Genomic DNA, 17,863 nt, shown 5'->3' with positions numbered 1-17,863 from the left:
CGAGACGAGCCGCCAAGCATACAGACGACGAATAGCCGAATCGCGCAAGGTCACGAAGGCAATACAAATCTGTAGCTTAATGCTGTCTAATGATGGTGCTACTGAAACGTATATGGCGTCGAACAACGTAACTCAGCCATCTTTGCATAAAAATGAGGGCGAGGAGGGAGGATCAACAGCTCAAAATATATATGTGGCACTCTTTCACCCATGCTGTTCAAGACTAGCCTTGCTACTGTCACAGCCGGTCTGCTCTTGCTCACAATGAGCCATGTTGATGCCGAGTATGCACCTGTGGAGACATGATTAATGGAGATCCAGAAGCGTGGCCTGCGACCGATCAATGCTGCGAGCCACCCGTTGGAGTCCCACTTGCGACCTTCCCTCCCAGATGTGCCATATTACCTGATGAGTATGGCGGCTATACAAAACATAGCAGACGATTTGTAGAGTGCCGTCGCGCGGCAAAGATATCGGAAGCAATTGTGATGCAGATGAGCGCTGCTTGACTACTTCTCTTGGACAAGGCAACGAGCAGTTTATCAAGAATCCAAACCAAACAAGTCAGTCTTCGGCGAGCAACCTTTTAGGGATTGATAGGTTCATAATTACCCTTTACTCTGTAATTGCCATATGTATCGTACGCATTCCCTTTGGCTATCTTTTATATTACAAAGAAATAATCAACAATACAGGAATGAATATAAAGAAGTCAAGAGCGAGTAGCGAATGTAGTTGATTGGGAACAAGGGAATTCCATAAGAACGTTACGTTAGTACCTTGCGCTACTGCTGCGTAATCATAATTGATACTTACACCCTGAAGGGTAATCCTCGAATTACTCGAGGGACCAGTCCGCGCACCTAGTGTTTCTGTATCAGCCGTGCTCACCGCAGGAAAGTAAACTAGTAGACATACTTTTTCCCGTGGGGTCGGTCTGCTAAAATAAAGCACGACATGCATCGCGGTAGTAGCGAAAGAGAAGACGAAGGAGAGGCGCGAAAAAGTTGATGTTGGAGGTGGCGGGTCAGGGCAGAGGTCGTATCGGCTACGAAGTTAAGCGTCAGAGATCGTACTGCACCTCAAGAGAGCAGTCAAAGTACCGTGATGTTTGAACAGAGCCAAAGGACGAGATTTTGGATCCAGGTCCTTTTTATATTCGCAGCTGTGATTCAATGCATTAGTTGACGCGTTCTTGCTGTCTTTGAATGTCTATACGTGACTTACGTTCGTAATCGGATCATATTCCTGAAGGTTACGTTGGAGGCATCAACGTACATCGAGGAAGATAACTAGGATAATACCAATCTTGCTACCTGTGTTTGACAGAAGATAGTGAAGTATCTCATCTACATCATACTACGTATAAATTGTGCAGAAAAGCTCTAAAAGTTTGCTTTAGTTTCTTGGAAATATTTAGGACGCATTCAAAGAAAGCAAAAAAAAAAAGAGCACCAATATTCGGGGCAAAGGTGCGGGATCTGGTGTAAAATCACGTCTTAAGCAAGATACAGACCTATGATGCACAGTCTTGACATACAGCTATCAATCTATACGGAAATATAATTGAATCTACAAAGATATTGATTCTGCTAACACTGCAGAATTTATCTAATATTGTTCTGCAGGGCAAGCTACTTGATAACTGTGTTGTTCTATCACACGGTTTGTTTACATTCAAAAAACTCTAGTCTATCAAGAAACACAGCCTTCTACTATTACAGTAGATCCCCGATAATTTCAAGGTCTCGGTTACAGGATTTTGCTTCAAAATAGCGAGACTTCAAAGTTTCAGGGGAGAAGCCTTAGTATGAATCTACTGCTAAGTATAAGAAGACTGTTTGCGGATTTGTTTTGAAGCAGCAAGAAGCTAGATTTTAGGTGTAGTATTCTCTCAAACATCGATTCATGGGAGTATATTATAAAGACTTGGATCAGCCATGAGCTTCAGCGAACCAAGTGCAGTGAGCGAAGCGAAGCGTGAAGCACTTGTAAATAAATAAAAATATATGCTCTTAGTCACAATTCTCCCCCCGCTGTATGCATTGCTTGTTGGTCTCTCGGATTATTAACCCGTACTAGATGATCCAATTATTCAATGGATAATTCAATGCGTATTCGATCGACGAGCCTGTGCTATATAGACTTTGGATCATTGGAGCTGTGTAGTCTCCTTGTACTGTATGTATATTTAATTCATCGAAAATAAGCCTTTGATCTATATGTATTCGTTGTGGATCCGGGCGCTTCCATTGTGCTATGTGATATCCAAAACTATTCACACATCCGGCTTGCCGTCTTGTGAAGGGCGAGCTGCCTCCCTTCACAGTATAATTTTTCGTCGAGAATTTCAAGACTTAGGAACACGTCACTATCCAGCTATTTGAAAATATAGCAGACTTCCAGCTTTGTGAAACAGGAATCCATACATGCATCTTTATATGAGAGATCAACTTGCTGTTTGTGAATGAGAAACGGGCTTTTGCCCGCTGATCATGGCTTGTATTGCATATATTTGAGTCGATCCATCGTGTGTTGAGCATAAGTAAAGGAAAGATGTAGGTAACTCATAGCTATATTACAGTACTCTCGAGTTTCTGCGCTCCCGCGTTATTAAAGGAGGAGTGGATGTGGATGTCGTTGGGTGGCGACCGTCCAGTATGATGCCTAGACCGGCGCTTAGATCTTGGAGTTCGCGTGCCAATTTGCTGGTCCAATTTCAATGAGTAAACAATATTGTAAGAGAAAACCTATCGTTGATATTTACCATGCTGTCTGATGCCACTGGTTTCGTTCTCGGATTGTGGATTCTAGTTTTTTCCACATTTGCATTTCAGGACTGGGATTTGATGGACGTTCCTCGCTACCGCTATCTGCTGGAGGTACACCTTGCTGCTCTTCGAGCATTGCGGAAAGTTGGTCGAGCTCACTATTGAAAGCCTGTATGCATAGTTGTGATATACTGTAAAAGCTAAGGATAATTAATCATATACCTCATAGAGAAGATCGTTTTCTGCAATGGTATCTTGATATTTAACTCTCAAAACGGCCATTTCCTCATCTTTCTGGAGAATATAGACAATCATATGAATATCCTGGACAAGACCCAAGTCTGTATACTTTCTGTTTACCTTCTTCAGTTCCTTTGTGAGGTTCCTCACCACAAGACTCATCTCCTCGTAGCCGCGAATCATTGTATTGTATTTTGTGTTGAACTCATCCCGCATATGGTCCATTTCATTGGCTAGCTTCTCTATGCCTTCATCTGCAATTGATGTACTGGGCGGAGGAGTTGCGAGACTGCTCTCAGTAGAAAATGGCGACTGCTCCTTGATTTGTGATATCGATTCCGCTGCTGTAGGATCAAGCAAGGAGTCGCCGATTTCCTAGAGAACAAGACTTTGTAAAAATTCTTTTAAATAACTGCCCCAATAAAGGCTTACCTTGTTCACGGAATGCTGAGATAACGGAGTATCTTGCCCAGTGATACTTGGCGTCGAGAAAGTGTTCCTGCTGCTGCTGCGAGGTGTAGAGTAGCCACTGCTGTATGCACCTTGCGTGACGGATCGACTGTCGTCGCTGCTGCTCAAAAAGGATACAACTGAAGTACTCCGTAGTGGCAGAGCCTTCGGCATGCCTTTCTGATCCAATTGCATGTCGGATTTCTGATCAAGGTTTCCATACAGTGCTTTCACCCGCTCCTCTAGATAACTCGTTCTGACGCTCGGATCACGATTGATATTCGGCTATGTGGGACGTGTCAGCAAAGATAGAAACGTGAACTTCCTAAGGGATGTACCTTCAACTCATACGAAGCCGAATTACTCGGATGGATGCTTGGCTACATGCAATCATTTAGTTCTACTCGAGAAACGTTGATTTTTGCAAAGCAAGAAAAACTTGCATACCTGAAGGGAGATTCTCGAATCATTATCATTTCCTGCGATGATAATGAATTAGTAATCGGTAAGAAACAAGGATAAATAGCATATAATACCATATGAGAACCGTTTTCGATTGGATGAGCTTTCTGAATCGACGATGCTACTTCTCCGATCATCACTATAGTAGGTGTATCGGGAATCTTTGCTAGACGACGATAAAGAGTAGCTATGTGATATGCGGGATTCCATATCGATTGATGCATTTTCGTCGTGGCTGTAGCTTTTGGGACGCTGGACTGATTGGACAGATGTCTGCGAGCCGCTGATTCCAGCAAACAATTTAAAGGTGGAAAGACTCCTTCTTCTGCTTAGTTCTTGTCGAAGCGTCTGTCGTGCGGATGGCTTCATGAATGATGAGCCTTGCCGACGGCCGAATGAAGATAGCGAGCTTGCCACTCGTCCAACTTCACGCAAATCCCTATCGCAGGCCATTACTAAGGTAACAGGTTGTTGGTAAGTATGTGAGCAGTATTTGCCTCCTGAATCATCTTACGGTTTTTGAAGAAATGGTTTCGAAATTCATCAACAACATCTGGAGATAATTCCAAGCATGCTCTGACATCTCCTTCCTCTACACATCCTAGCGCGAGTTTACTCCGTATGAAAAATCTAGATCTCGTCAGTCTCGGGTCATGGGCAGAAAACCCAAAACCAATCAGAAATACCTTTTTTTACTGCTATTGCTGGAATCAGCGCTAGGTAACAAGAATCCTAGCATATGTGGCGTCATATAGTTACTTGAAAGAGCTTCCCGGAGATCGGGAGCGTTATCTTGATGGAATACAACAGCAAGTGGGCACTGGTGTAGTTTTCGTCAAGAATTTAGATCATGATGATTCGGATTTGGGCATTGTGCACGTTATACCTTGTTTGAAACCAAGTGATAACTGGATAAGCGGTAGATGTTTGCAAAAAAGTAATAGTCACCCCATTGGCAATGAGTCAGTTGGAGCAATTCATCTAGAAGTGCAGCTATTAGCCAGTTCCCTTGCACCGATAAGAAAGAAATACTTACCACTTTGCATGTTGCATGATTTTGTTCTGCCAAATGCCTCAACGAAACCCTGCTTCTCTTGCAATAATGTTTGCAATGACTTTGATCCCGAGTTCGTCTCCATTTGACTGGGTGTCAATGTGAACAATCGCGGGCGGCCCTCTAAAAAGTATCCTTCCAATGCATCGCGTGTCTGTGGATCGACATTCGGTACTATCGCCGTTTGCTGTTCCAATGCACTGACTGATAGTGAAAAGGAAGTTGGAAGAGCTGTAAGAAAAGAAGATGCATACATATTACTATTCAATGTGAAATACATATGCAAATACTAGACGTACCAGCGGCTCCCTCATGTATCTCTATATCCACAAGGTTGATCCAGCCTCTAAACTTGAGCTTTCGATCGTATCGTTTTACATGCTCTGATTTCCTTGCCAGCAAGGAAATGAGACCTGTTTTATCCTTTTCATTGTCCAGTCCGCAAAGTTCTAAACCGTCCACGTTTGGTGAAGGCCTCCGTACAACCATCAACTTGTCGGAAAACAGAAAGAAGGTCACCGGCTGCAGTGTTTTGAACGTCAGAGGATCAACCTCTAACGCGTCTAAATGGCAGATCAGTGTTCGCTGTTGGCTTATCAAAGACGCCTACGATCAATGTCAGATACATATTTAAACGTCTGCGTAACATTGCACTGTTTAAGTTACCGGACAGTTCTGTATAGCTTGGAGCATATTGTGAAAAATTCGTATCAGCTTCGTATGATAGTCTTCACTCATGTTTGCAATTTCTTCAGCGGTGAGGAGCGCTTCGTTGAGGTTGGCAAGATCTGGATGATCATCCCTGGTATGCTTGATAATTTCTTTAAGGAACATAGTGTAGCGTCCAACTCGCTGACCGGGCAGTGCCAAGTAATCATATACACTGACAGTCGCAGACTGTTTTACTTTCTGGTAGAGTTTCGACGTGTGGCTGTCAAGATGATTACCGCTACTAAATACGCAATAAATCGTGTGTTGAAACCTACGTCCAAGAATGCCTGATAGACGGAATTATTCTTTTGCTCTTTGGTGTTGAACGTCTGTGCGCTTTCTACTCCCAATAGGAACTTGTGATAGCAGTCGACGAAACGTCTGAGCTAGATCAAACTAGTTACTGGTAAGTCCGAAATTACACAGTAAATGATATCCTTACGTGTGTCAGACATATCTCCCCAAAGCTGCTTTCAGCCGAGTTCTGCCTACGATATTTTTCCAAATCCAATCGGAATGCATCGTTTACTTGGAGCAACTGCTCTATATTCATAAATATTTTGCTGCATTCGTACGGACCGAGCACGCTGCCCTGCTTCGCCCTTGCCCGAAGTGATATTGGCCGTACGATAGTCTGCATAGAATTTCATGATCAGTCACCGAGTTCGTTTCAAAATATCGCCTGTCACCAACCGAAACAAATGATTTCAGGCTCGCTACATAGTTGTCCTCGGTAACGATAAACTCTGTTATCAGGTTGTTCCGCCGCTCATCATTCTAGAGGGATCCAGGAACTCAGAGAAGCTGGGTATGACGAAATCATACATATATTCCTACTACCTTGACGAATCGCCTTTTCTGGGCTGGTGACGGATGAAAAGACGTACGGCGAGGTCTTGAGGTATGCGAAGATGTTATGATTTGGAAAAGTTGCTGATATGCTTGGAGAGAGACATGTCAGACACACAAATATTGTGCCTGAAAAGGAAAAGTGCCTACCGGGAGCACTGCTTTCTACCAGCCTGTCGTCAACTAGTATATCGTAATAAACGCACTGTTTGTGTGTAGAATATGCCCTGTGAGTCCGGTTGCAAGTAGCGAGCTGGGATCTTCATACCAGTGGATCAGGTGAATGTTGCTTGCGTCCGGAAGCGTTCTGAGCGAGATTTCGAGTATGGCTGTAGCCAAACGTGTCCAGGCTACCTGTCAAGTCCTATGCAACGCCCTTAGCAACGTGATTCCTATTTGTCCATTTGCAAAGCATACGGAGGTGCTCATTGCCAGAGAGACGAGATTGCAAAGTAAAGAATTGAAAGCGGAAAAAATACGGGCACACAACCGGACGATGTAGCACTTGGGATATGAGTCACCAAGCATTTGTTATGCCCAATATCGCTAGAATCGTTGGCATGACAATGAAATGTTGTGCTCCGCCGCAGCTTTCTCCTTCAGATTGGTACCCATTACTTCGAGCACAACGTCCTCTGAGGCACCAATAGCCATTGTCTTTCTGCAAAAACACACATCACGGGGGCGGAATAACATCCGAGGCACATTGCGAAAAGGTTACACGACTGTGCAGCATCCGACGCGGGATGCGACCGTCCGAGTTTCACTTGTTCCTTTCCCCCGTTCTTTTCTAGCTTTCCGCACAATGACTGAGAAAAATGATAAGATCTTGTTCTTGAATTTTAACCAAGACTTTAGCTGCATTTCCGTCGGTACAGAAACCGGCTATAGAATTTACAACTGTGATCCGTTTAGTAAATGTTACTCGAAATGTAAGTTCATTTCGGACCACGGGCGGCGGCAGCTCAAGTACTCAACCGGCGAAAAGCGGGCACTGGCGCTAGCATAGTAGAGATGCTATTTTGCACCTCTCTGGTTGCTCTCGCGGGTGTGGATGACCAGCCAGGGTTCTCTTCACGGCATTTGCAGATCATCAATACAAAGGTATTCTTTGCATGAAGGCGAATAGGATATGTTTCAATGCATTTTGCCAATGCGCACTTCTTTCAGAGACAATCTACGATCTGCGAGTTGACATTTCCCACGAGCATTTTGGCTGTCAAAATGAACCGACGAAGATTGATCGTTGTGCTGGAGGAACAGATATTCTTGTACGACATTAGCAACATGAAACTGCTTCACACTATCGATACTCGACCAAACCCGACAGCTATCTGCGCATTGTCGCCATCAAGCGAGAATTGCTACGTTGCCTATCCATCGCGATCATCCCTTGCATCACCTTTCATGCCTTCCACTTCGCCCTCCCAATCAAATTCATCAGCCTTATCGACAGGGGATGTGGAGCTTTTCGATGCTCTCGGGCTCAGTCTCGTCAATATAGTTCAGGCACACAAGTCACCTGTCAGCTGCATGACAATGAACTCGGAAGGCACTCTTTTGGCCACTGCCAGTGAAAAGGTACTTGAATCTGGTCTGATCTAGCAATGTGTAGAGTCACTGGCTGATAAGCTTCTTGATATTGCTAGGGCACAGTTATCCGAGTTTTCTCTGTTCCAGATGCCAGCAAAGTGTTCCAATTTCGACGTGGCTCTTACCCCGCACGCATCTATTCCCTAGCCTTCAATCCCGTTAGCTCGCTTCTGTGTGTATCAAGTGACACTGAAACAGTGCATATCTTTAAAATCGCGACCTCGAACAGCAACGGCTTTGATGATGAAATTAATGGTCACCAAGAACAAGAAACAAGAAAGAGAAGTGGCAGCGTCGGGTAGGATGTTTCAGACTAGCTTCTCATTATCCATTTTCATCTAATGCTTTATCTAATGCACAGCCAAATGCTTCGACGTTCCTCGCATAATATCGGTCGCAACATTGGATCATACTTGCCTGACATGATCACCGAGATGTGGGAGCCTGCACGCGATTTTGCGTCCCTGAAACTCCCCAGTGCAGGTGTTCGCAGTCTGGTTGCCCTGAGCAGCCACACACCGCAAGTCATAGTCGTGACTTCAGAAGGATTCTTCTACCAATACAACATTGACCTGGAAATCGGTGGAGAATGCGTACTTGTCAAGCAGCATAGGTACGGGTATAAGATACAAGTTGCTGGTTTCACTTATATGTACTCATCGTTTTGCCCTTTTTTCCAGTTTGCTTGAACCTGGTGATGGAGGAATGGTTGGCAACTAAAGGAAGATATATACATATATACCCATTACAATCCGGCTGAAAGAAGAGACATGCACAGATTGAACAATGCTATTTATGGATATGCAGAGGGATAATATTTTACAAACAAATGATGTTTACAGCGCTTCTTTTCGCTTCTTTGATTTGGTGCGGTCGAGTTCTTCAAAAATATCCTTGAAAATCTCCTTCTTCTTTTCTTGACCCTTTTCTCGCTCGACCCATTCGTCGTGTCTTCGCTTGAACTGGTCTATTCTACATGTCCAGAGTATACATTTGCCGATATAGTGTTCTGATAAATCGTATTCGCGCTTGACAAGCTCTTTTGCGATAAGTTCCTAGAACACTTTGTCAGTACAAAAAGCGTCGTCTATCGCTTATTGAAATTTGTCCACCATACCTTGACACCAATGTCAGCATGTTCCCAGATCTTCTCGATAATGTGGCTACCGAATTTATCCTTTGCCAAGTCGGTATAGTTTTCGGATAAGCTCTTGAAAAGCTTTCTCTTTGATTTGTGGCTCATTTCATCAGATACTACAAACGCTTCAAAGGCACGCGATCCGCTAGGGGAGTAGCACCATGATAGCTTGATTTCCACAGGTTGTGACAGCAAACTAGAGTGCCAAAAATGTCAAGATAATGTACTTTTTGGTTGGACGCTCTCGTCGTGAAAGTCATACCTATGCACAGCTGTCTCGTTGTATTTGGTCGGCATCTTTGCGAGGGCTTGAATGATAAGCGATCCTTGCAAATGGAAGCTCTTATTATCCTTCTTTTCCTCATCAGAAAGTTCTTGCCATTGCTACAAAAGGATAGATGAATATTGTTGCCATTCCTTCTTGATACTAAGGACGTATCTTTACCTTCAAAGTGATCATGCGCATTAAGCAATTGACAAAATCCTTGCGGTCAGCTTTCTCAGTGATTTCCAAAGCAGCCAACAACCACTTGATGACTGTGCTCTGTTCGGCATCTAGTCTAGCTGAAGCTTCGACCATGCTTCGGATAACACCAAATTTGTGTTTGTGCAGTAAATCGCCAAATCCATCAAATTCTTCAGTGATCGATTTAAGTTGGGCAGCTGTTCGTGCGTTCGATATCAGGGCCTGGATCACAAAATTGGAGAGTGCGTGGTTGCTGTATTTCACGAGTTTTGTCCTGAAAAAGGTGTCGAAAAACTTTTGGTATACTGCATCCGGTGCAATTTTGAGAATGACTTCCAACAAATGTGTACCGGCCTTGTCCTGCATCATCTCATCAAACCAAGTCTGTCGTCTGTTCTTTGTACTTTCTTCGGCATCTTTTTCAGAGGCGAATCCCCACATGATCCGATCCAGCAGAACCGTCTTTGTCTGTTGCCCTTCTTTGTCATCTTCGAGCAATTCAAGTAGCAGCTATTTGACATGTCAGCGCTTTTTTAAATCTTCAATCCGCATTCTCCTGACATATACCTGCAGAGCTGGGTTGGCAATAGGATGCGCTGCCAATGTTCGCATTTCAGAAGCATTTTCGATGGATGAGACTTGTTCCGTCAAGGACTGAAGCATAGCTTTGAAAGTCTTTGGTACTTTGCACACTGGCGAGACTTTGGACGGCAGTTTGCCAGCATAAGGGTCGTGAGATGCTTTGAACTGTTTTGACTTTTTACTGCGGAATCGTCCCTTGATATCGCCCATGTCGTTGATTCTTTTGCCGGCAAGTACATACAAGAGAGATCGGATCACATGTGAGGCGAACTGGTGGTGCAGAAGCATAACAAAGTGACGCTTGATATCTTCACACATGTTCAATACAAGCTGTTCCATTGAAAGCAATTCGCCGTCCTCTCCTGCTTCCGCTTGCTTCACCTTGTCTGCTCCAGCTTCTTCAACTTCTCTCTCAATCACATTCTGGCTCAACGACAAGATCGTTTGCAGTACATGCGAGGCGCATCGATCAGAAAATAATCGAACGGTGCTAGAAAAAGTACCTGTGAGAAGTTCCATTTTTCCGAACACATTGGCGTTTACTTACTGGCCACTGAGACTGTCAGCAAGCACGCGAAGTTGGAAATCGTCTGATATCCGGATCAGCTTTTCAAGAGTAAAGGAGCAAGTCGTGTTGACAACAAGCTTAAGTTCGTTGCCCTGAACTTCTGCGTAAACATTATCGACAAATGTGCGTTGGTCTAATATATTCGAAACAATGGAGTCAATAACAAAACTACCGAAGCGATCAGCCTTTTATACGAAACTGACCTTCCGCAGATTCGAACGGTGGCTCGTCCAAGGTGCTTTCAACTGACTTGAAGTATTTCTGTAATTCCTCGTCTACAGTTCCAAATCCTTGATCGATCTCTGGTCTGACTTGCTGCTTCCAGTCCTCCATTTTGGCATCAACGTTGCTCTGATCGATCGATTGATCGTAACTCTGTGGCGCTAGGTCGGTCGGTCGGTTGGGATCCATGCCGCCAGGTTGTGACCCGTTAGCGACATTGTCGCTCTCATTCTTTTTCTTGTCGCGCCCTTTGGTGCGTCGTGGGCGAGGCATGTTATAGTGTAAGGCTTTAACTTCTATCCAAAAAAGGGCAACCTTAAAAACTAAAAAAGTTACAAGCCGCCGCTTGAAAGCGGAGTCGTTGCACCACCAAGCAGCAGCAGCGCGTGCGATGTCTGCTTGAATTATCTAACAGCATAGAGCTTTACCATGCAATAAAATCAAAAGTTTGTAAGCAATCATGCTGCTATTAATCAAGAGAGTGTTAAAATAGATCGGTATCATTGCTTTTTCTTCTCCATCGCGAATGACTGATCAGGATATACGATCAAAATCTTGAGACGAACGAGGTTTTTATGGCAAGAAAAAGGCAGAAAAGTAATCTGTAACTGAGGACAGTGAAGTTTGCTATTTGAAGTGAGCTTACTAGGGTCACCATTTAGTCTGGAAAAGCACATGATTACAGTAGCCCACTGCGCCCGATGACGACGGGCCGAATTTTTTCTTCTTTCTTCCTTCCCTCCTACTACTGTGTGTCCAATCTTTTCAAGTTGTCGTCACTACTAGTACCTATTGCAGTTTCTGTCATCAAGGACATCATGTGGAGCAAATTGCTTCATCTCACGGTCGATGCCGTCCTGGTCTCCGCCATTCTAGCCGGAGTCAAACGCATTACGGGTCTTCAGCAAGTATTGGTTCCATAGTTTTGCTTCTTTTTTTTTTATTATGCATATTATATACGAGACTAACAAAAGCACAACATTTTCAATCAATCAAAAAAAATTACTATGTATAATGTAGGCCAGCCGTGTCGAGAATTCAGAACAAGGATATACGAGGTTACATAGAAAAGTACTTGGAAGTAGGAGAATGGGTGCTCGACACGAGCATAGTCTTGATGAATCATTCGCCGTATTTCGAGCGTAAATCATAAATCGCGGATCCTTTCGACGTGCCCACATTCCGGCAAATGTACTCCTCGGTATTTTATCAAGTATTCCCCATTTGGCCTTGCGGTTACTGTCTTATTCACCGGGCAACCCTAAAAGTGATAGTGATATGATGAGCCCATCCCGCAAATTTCAGCTGAAAAATTTCCCGCATATTTCTCCCCGCCCCTTCTTCTTGCTTACCTTGTTGCTGTTGCTACACTTGTAATAAATGCTTTTGCAGCCGGTCTTCTTTTGTGTTGTGTTTCCATTGTTCTTCCAAAAGTACTCGTCTTGGTAGGGGAATTCGCGGGTTTCGACAATTTTGGTGATGGCTTGCATCTCGCGCCGTTTGCGAGGCCGGTCTTCGTCTTGATCGAGAACGGGTGGTGATGGATAGGATGAAGAAATGCTTTTAGTAGAGAAGGTTAGCGCAAGCAGCAAGGTATATATATTTTTAAAAATGTAATTACCTGGAGGGTGATTGAAGGTGGTGAGGAGGAGGAGAAGGTGAAGAAGCAGCGGCAGCAGAAGCAGTTTGGTTCCCCATGGCGATCATGGCAGCAGCAGCCGAATTCCGTCGTCGTCTGTCTTCGGCAGCATGTCGTCGTCGGATGGATGATGTAGGGTAGGGCTGGAAGTATTCGCAGGAGGATTGTGAGGAGGAGGAGCATCGTCGTTGGTGGTGGAGGTAAAAATCGAGTTCTTTGGCACGCAGGCGAGCTTCTTCAGCTCGTCGTTTGTCTTCTTCGACTTTGCTTGTCAGGATCAGTTTCAGGAGCTCTGGTTGTGATTTGTACTGCTCGACAAGGTCCTGCAGGTCGTAGGAGACGGAAGAGATGGTGGGGCTCTCAGGCTCGTCCATATCGCTGCAAGAGGATGCTGTTGAGGCCATGGAAAAATGCGGGGAAAGGAGAAAAAAAGAAGATAAAAAGGGCTTCATATTTTTAAATTCCTTTCGTAAGCTGCATTCATGCCAGTTCGTTGATTTTCATGTGAGTCCGTGGGCCCATCTTTCCCCTTTTTGCTTCCCCGCAATCTTCCCTTTACTTCTTGACTAAATTCTGGCTTACCAATCTTACTTGGTCCTTTAACTCTTTGTTCTCTCTCCACTACGCCGACCTGCTTGTAGTATCTGCAGTCTACGCTGTTCCATCTTTCTTTTTCAAAGGGTTGCCAGGGTTTCGGAGAAACGCTTAGGCAGAGCTGGCCCAGCTGGGTTCGTGGAGATGACTCAGCCAATACGGGACTGAAGGGACCTGTCTCCCGGTGGCTCACCTCACGTGTCGGCCCAGCAACAGTTTCGGTTTTTCCCAGGAAATCCCACAGATTCCAACCGGCTGCTCATGTGAAAAATGAAAACCTTGCCCAATCAGAGGCTTGCATTTATTTCGAACAATCAATGCTCCATCTTCTTGGCAAACAAGGGGTCGTCTGTGTCGCTTGTTATTTTCTTCCTGAAATTGCAGCAGCGCCGCCGGTCAGCACCCGGTCCCTGAAAGTATTGGAATTTTGGGGTGCTTCCAACGTACTGTTCTTTGATTTCGTTTGAATTTGATTTGTTTCCTCCCGCCTCAGCACCGACAGCACGGCTCACCAGCACTTCTCCGAACCATCGCTCCAGACGATGGGTTGCCGATGGATCATCTAGGCAAGCAGAGCCCCTTTTTTATATCCATGTATATCAGCATACATACCGATTAGCTCATACTATTATACCGCGCTCACCCAGATCGCAAAATGTTTGATCGGGGTATACTTTAGAAAAAATCATCACGCCATACGTTTCCTTCTGATCTCTTAGCTTATTCTGCTGCTCTCGCTGCCACTCTTGCCAGAATTACATTGCTTTGAAGTGCTTGATATTTGAAATATGCCACCCTCGACCTTGTTGGCTGCCGCGCCTGAACTGGTGTTGCTCGCAGAGAAGGAATTTGCGAATCCAAAATCGATATCTCTGAAGATATCAATGGACGGAGGATAGGTTTAAGGAACACAAATGGAGGTCCAGCTTGGCCACAAATCTCTCAAATTAGTGGTTTGAACACATCTCAACGCACAAAATTGCTTTAAAATTTAGTGCGTTTATTTCGACAATGCATTTATCTTCCCTGTGCTGTACTCCTTGGCAACAAGGTAGGTGTTTTGTGTTTTAGAGCGCGAAAAAGCAATTGACATTTTTCATTTTCTTCCCGGAACTGCAGCAGTTGTCTTGCGGGTCATCATCCGGTTTCCACCTCGCACTCTATCCGTTGAAGAGTTGCTTGTCGGATGCTTCAATGTGCCATTCTTGCTTCCATTTGAACTTGATCCATTCCCTGCAGCGCCGGTACCACCGATGCTTCCACTGTGCTGCTGGTTTCCGCCACTCAGAACCAAACCATCATTTCTGGTCACGAGCGCCGATGGATCACCTAGACAGGCATAAGAGAGCTTTATTAGTTTTTCCACGTATCAGCATTCCAAGTAGCTCATACTATTATACCGCGCTCGCCGGGATCGCAAGGTATTTGATCTGGGTATACTTTGCATTGCTATCGTATTCCTTGTTAGAGTCGTCGCACCATATGTTTTTTAAATTTTCGTCTAGCTCACCTTGCTTTCGCTGCCGCTCATGCCGTGACTGCACTGCTTTGAAGTGCTGCAAAAGTTCCTGGAATTTGATGATACTATCATCTACGTTGCGCGACGACGCTGCCGATCCAGATTTGGATGCTCTCGGCTTGGTGGCCGCGCCTGGGTCGGTGTTGCTGGCAGAAGCAGAGATACTTTTGTGCGAAACGATCAGTCAATCGCAAAATCGTCACTTTTTTTCGCTTAGAATGTTTACCTTTTTGTTGGCATCATGTGGAAATATCCCAATGACGAGACGCTACTCAGTCGGTTGCGTAGGGTTGAAAATGCTGATGATTGCGGCAGGAGCATCAGGATGCCATACAGACACTTGTACAGATACGGATACTTCTCGGGTTCCAGTAACTGCAGACGGAGATCTATACGTCACATGTCAAAACCGCTTCCAATTTTTCCACGGTCGTGCATAACTCTTTCTTGTCTTACAGGTAAACACGGGCGATTCCAACAGTTGCACCAACTTGTCCATCTGGATCAACATGCTGACTGTGATTTCCAATTCGGCACTAAAGAATATTAGTCAATATCGATTGGCCGGTTTCTTTCTGATGAAAATTACATACAAGACCTGCAGCATGTTCGCTGCATGTTCATATGCTTGTGCGAGCAGGCACAGCGAAAATGTCGCAACAGCGTTGTGGCACCATGATCGGTAAAGCACAATGAATAATCGCTGTCCATCCTTGTGGTCGAGATTTCGTAGACGTTTCCTCAAATCACTTAGCTCAGAAGAGGTCGTAAGAATGATATTCAAGTTCTGCACCATGATGCTCGCAAACTCTAGATCTTCATCGTGCTCTAGGATATCCGCGATCGTACAGTAAATTCTTTCGGTATCCAAGCTGAGGCATAACTGTCGGATAATCAAATTGCCTCGAGTCTCGAGAAGCCGTCTGTCGGTGCTGAATAGCGATAAAAGGTTGGCCATGAAGCTCCGGAAATATTCGTGATCGGAATACGACGAGATCTGCGCCAATAACTGAAGATCTCGTCGAACAACTTCCTCAGAGGAATCGGATAGAGTTTTCAACAACGCAGGGAATGTACCGTCGTCCGACGTCAGAATCTGTATATCCACACACGCAGTCAATACAGCATCCCTTTTTCCTCCTAATTATTTCAACAACTTGCCTTGTTAGGAGCCTTTTTATGCAACATCAGCAACCATTCCAAACTAGCCACGCGGGTCTTTTCATGCTCGTTCAAGAATTGTAAGCGAAGATTTGCGACCGTCGCTTGATAGTCGAAAGGATCCTCACCGCTCTTGACTGTTTGCCGACCAACATCAGAGTGGTACACTCTGCGAAGTGCCGGAGGAGCAGCTGCATTTGTTGCTAGCTTTTGAGAAGGCAGACTTTCCGTAGCAGTATCCTCTGCCGCAATCCCTTCTCCAGTGCCAACTTCTATTGGAGGAGGTGCCTGAACTGCTGCTGGTGGCTCGTCGATGTCTGGACGGGACGTGGGCGCATTGACAGGATCGCTGACGCTAGGCGACATCGGCGTTGGTAAGGTAGGTGTCGGTGAAGATAAGACTAGTTTCTGCAAGTTCTGGTTTGTTTCTGTTGCTATTTCCCGGATCATATCGTTCGGATCCGCTAGGCTTGGAAGCACTGATACAATAATCCTCGGTGTGAACTGGATAACCACGTCCTTTGCAATTCCAATAAATCCATTAATCCACTGCAGCGCTGTACGTTGAATGTCCTTGTCTGAAGATTTCAGATTCTTGACAAGTGTCTCCACGATTCGCTCGTATTGTACAATCACGCCCTGGCCAGGTATGTACGTGCCCTTGCCATTTTCATCGCTCTCTGACACTGAAGCTGCCTCTTTGATCTGCTGCATAAATTCACCCAGCAGGTTCTCCGTCGAAACTTTGACCTCGTTGCTCGGATCGCTTAGGCAATTGAGCAATCCATCAAGGAACTCGGGCAGGAAAGATACGAGTTCCAGATCGGGTATAGAGTTCAGAGTATCAATCCAAGAGACGAGATATTGTCGCGTGAATGAGTTTTTCACGTAGATCCGCTGGCTGAGAACTGGTATGAAGCGTGGTAGTGAGAAGGCCGTGTTCCTCGGTAACGAAGTCGGGACTACCAGACTCGAAGTTTCTTCCTCTGATTCAACCGGGTTGTATGGCTGCTGATGTGGAGATACATATGTCGTGGAAAGCTCGGAGACGATATCCTTTATCAGTCTGTCGAGTAATTCAGCTCCATTTTTCACGGTTGAAGCAGGATCGGCTGCCAACTAATCGATGCAATTAGACATAGAATCGACAAATTACTCATAAACACGCTATTTGCAAAGTAATACACACCTTGCACATGGCATCAAATAAACTATTGAAGAACCGTAATATTTCGCCCTTGGCGACTTTGGCAATATTATACATGCTTTCACAGGCGTAGTAACGGACTCTGGAGTCTTGGTTGCTGAAACATGACAGGATAGGTGGCACAATGCTATCCAAATAAGGTGCCACCGCCTAGATAATATACATGTCAGTTTATCGTATACAGAGATATCCACATATGTAGATACTGACAGGTCCAAGAGCTATAGCAGTGGCTGCCAGTCCTATGAGACCGCCGTTTCGTGCATTGGAATTGTTTGAATATACAAAGTCTTGGACGAGAGTGTCGATTATGTCTGTAATGTATGCTGGTGCCGCTTCATTGTCTCGCACGAGTCTGATCCAATGGCCATAATGTCAGTATAGTGTTCGATCTCATGTGCCAATTGCTCATACTTTTCAATCTCGAGCGCAGCAGACTTGCGCTTATCATATATCTTATCCGTTAAACCTCTCACGAGATGAGCGGAAAACAGGTTATTCTCCATTTCGGCGTGAGTCGTGCCAAACTAGCGGGGCTGCTCGATGTATCAAGGGAAACCGCTGTGTCACCCTTTGCAGGACGCGTGACTTTGCAGATATTGCACTTCTCAAAGGCAGCATTTATCAACAAATATAT

At 44.9% G+C, this 17,863-nt stretch overlaps 7 protein-coding genes across 7 annotated transcripts; 2 read left to right on the top strand and 5 right to left on the bottom strand.

Moving 5' to 3' along the window:
* Positions 1-657: 657 nt before the first annotated feature.
* Positions 658-1,280, bottom strand: VTP01DRAFT_3783 (uncharacterized protein; the record flags this gene model as incomplete). The annotated part of the gene is made up of 4 exons (XM_069382392.1): positions 658-661; positions 817-863; positions 919-1,048; positions 1,228-1,280. 4 exons carry the CDS (start codon positions 1,278-1,280, stop codon positions 658-660), a joined length of 234 nt encoding a protein of 77 aa, XP_069236109.1.
* Positions 1,281-2,578: 1,298 nt separating this feature from the next.
* Positions 2,579-6,966, bottom strand: VTP01DRAFT_3782 (uncharacterized protein; the record flags this gene model as incomplete). Its single annotated transcript, XM_069382391.1, has 21 exons — positions 2,579-2,708; positions 2,768-2,940; positions 2,994-3,065; positions 3,132-3,386; positions 3,444-3,746; positions 3,800-3,841; positions 3,909-3,940; positions 3,998-4,378; positions 4,438-4,553; positions 4,610-4,743; positions 4,810-4,904; positions 4,960-5,208; positions 5,277-5,583; positions 5,644-5,886; positions 5,964-6,074; positions 6,131-6,322; positions 6,382-6,465; positions 6,529-6,629; positions 6,688-6,742; positions 6,806-6,901; positions 6,955-6,966. 21 exons carry the CDS (start codon positions 6,964-6,966, stop codon positions 2,579-2,581), a joined length of 3,183 nt encoding a protein of 1,060 aa, XP_069236108.1.
* A 376-nt stretch (positions 6,967-7,342) lies between these two features.
* VTP01DRAFT_3781 (uncharacterized protein) lies at positions 7,343-8,850 on the top strand (the record flags this gene model as incomplete). The annotated part of the gene is made up of 6 exons (XM_069382390.1): positions 7,343-7,469; positions 7,526-7,641; positions 7,708-8,118; positions 8,187-8,428; positions 8,492-8,743; positions 8,811-8,850. The coding sequence occupies 6 exons, from the start codon at positions 7,343-7,345 to the stop codon at positions 8,848-8,850; spliced, it is 1,188 nt and encodes a 395-aa protein (XP_069236107.1).
* A 116-nt stretch (positions 8,851-8,966) lies between these two features.
* On the bottom strand, positions 8,967-11,379 carry VTP01DRAFT_3780 (uncharacterized protein; the record flags this gene model as incomplete). The annotated part of the gene is made up of 7 exons (XM_069382389.1): positions 8,967-9,185; positions 9,248-9,464; positions 9,531-9,652; positions 9,714-10,244; positions 10,302-10,806; positions 10,864-11,017; positions 11,088-11,379. The coding sequence occupies 7 exons, from the start codon at positions 11,377-11,379 to the stop codon at positions 8,967-8,969; spliced, it is 2,040 nt and encodes a 679-aa protein (XP_069236106.1).
* Positions 11,380-11,681: 302 nt separating this feature from the next.
* Positions 11,682-12,252, top strand: VTP01DRAFT_3779 (uncharacterized protein; the record flags this gene model as incomplete). The annotated part of the gene is made up of 3 exons (XM_069382387.1): positions 11,682-11,710; positions 11,905-12,010; positions 12,127-12,252. The coding sequence occupies 3 exons, from the start codon at positions 11,682-11,684 to the stop codon at positions 12,250-12,252; spliced, it is 261 nt and encodes an 86-aa protein (XP_069236105.1).
* Position 12,253: 1 nt separating this feature from the next.
* VTP01DRAFT_3778 (uncharacterized protein) lies at positions 12,254-13,149 on the bottom strand (the record flags this gene model as incomplete). The annotated part of the gene is made up of 3 exons (XM_069382386.1): positions 12,254-12,367; positions 12,459-12,666; positions 12,728-13,149. The coding sequence occupies 3 exons, from the start codon at positions 13,147-13,149 to the stop codon at positions 12,254-12,256; spliced, it is 744 nt and encodes a 247-aa protein (XP_069236104.1).
* Positions 13,150-14,435: 1,286 nt separating this feature from the next.
* On the bottom strand, positions 14,436-17,732 carry VTP01DRAFT_3777 (uncharacterized protein; the record flags this gene model as incomplete). The annotated part of the gene is made up of 10 exons (XM_069382385.1): positions 14,436-14,668; positions 14,732-14,788; positions 14,850-15,022; positions 15,085-15,247; positions 15,315-15,394; positions 15,452-15,954; positions 16,020-17,138; positions 17,209-17,376; positions 17,437-17,581; positions 17,641-17,732. 10 exons carry the CDS (start codon positions 17,730-17,732, stop codon positions 14,436-14,438), a joined length of 2,733 nt encoding a protein of 910 aa, XP_069236103.1.
* Between the last annotated feature and the right edge of the window lie 131 nt (positions 17,733-17,863).

This window comes from Rhizomucor pusillus, assembly GCF_041956525.1.
Source record: "Rhizomucor pusillus strain CBS 183.67 unplaced genomic scaffold VTP01scaffold_18, whole genome shotgun sequence".
Lineage (NCBI taxonomy): Eukaryota > Fungi > Mucoromycota > Mucoromycetes > Mucorales > Lichtheimiaceae > Rhizomucor > Rhizomucor pusillus.
Note: the sequence above shows the minus strand (reverse complement) of the source record. Positions and strands in the feature narration are given on the sequence as shown.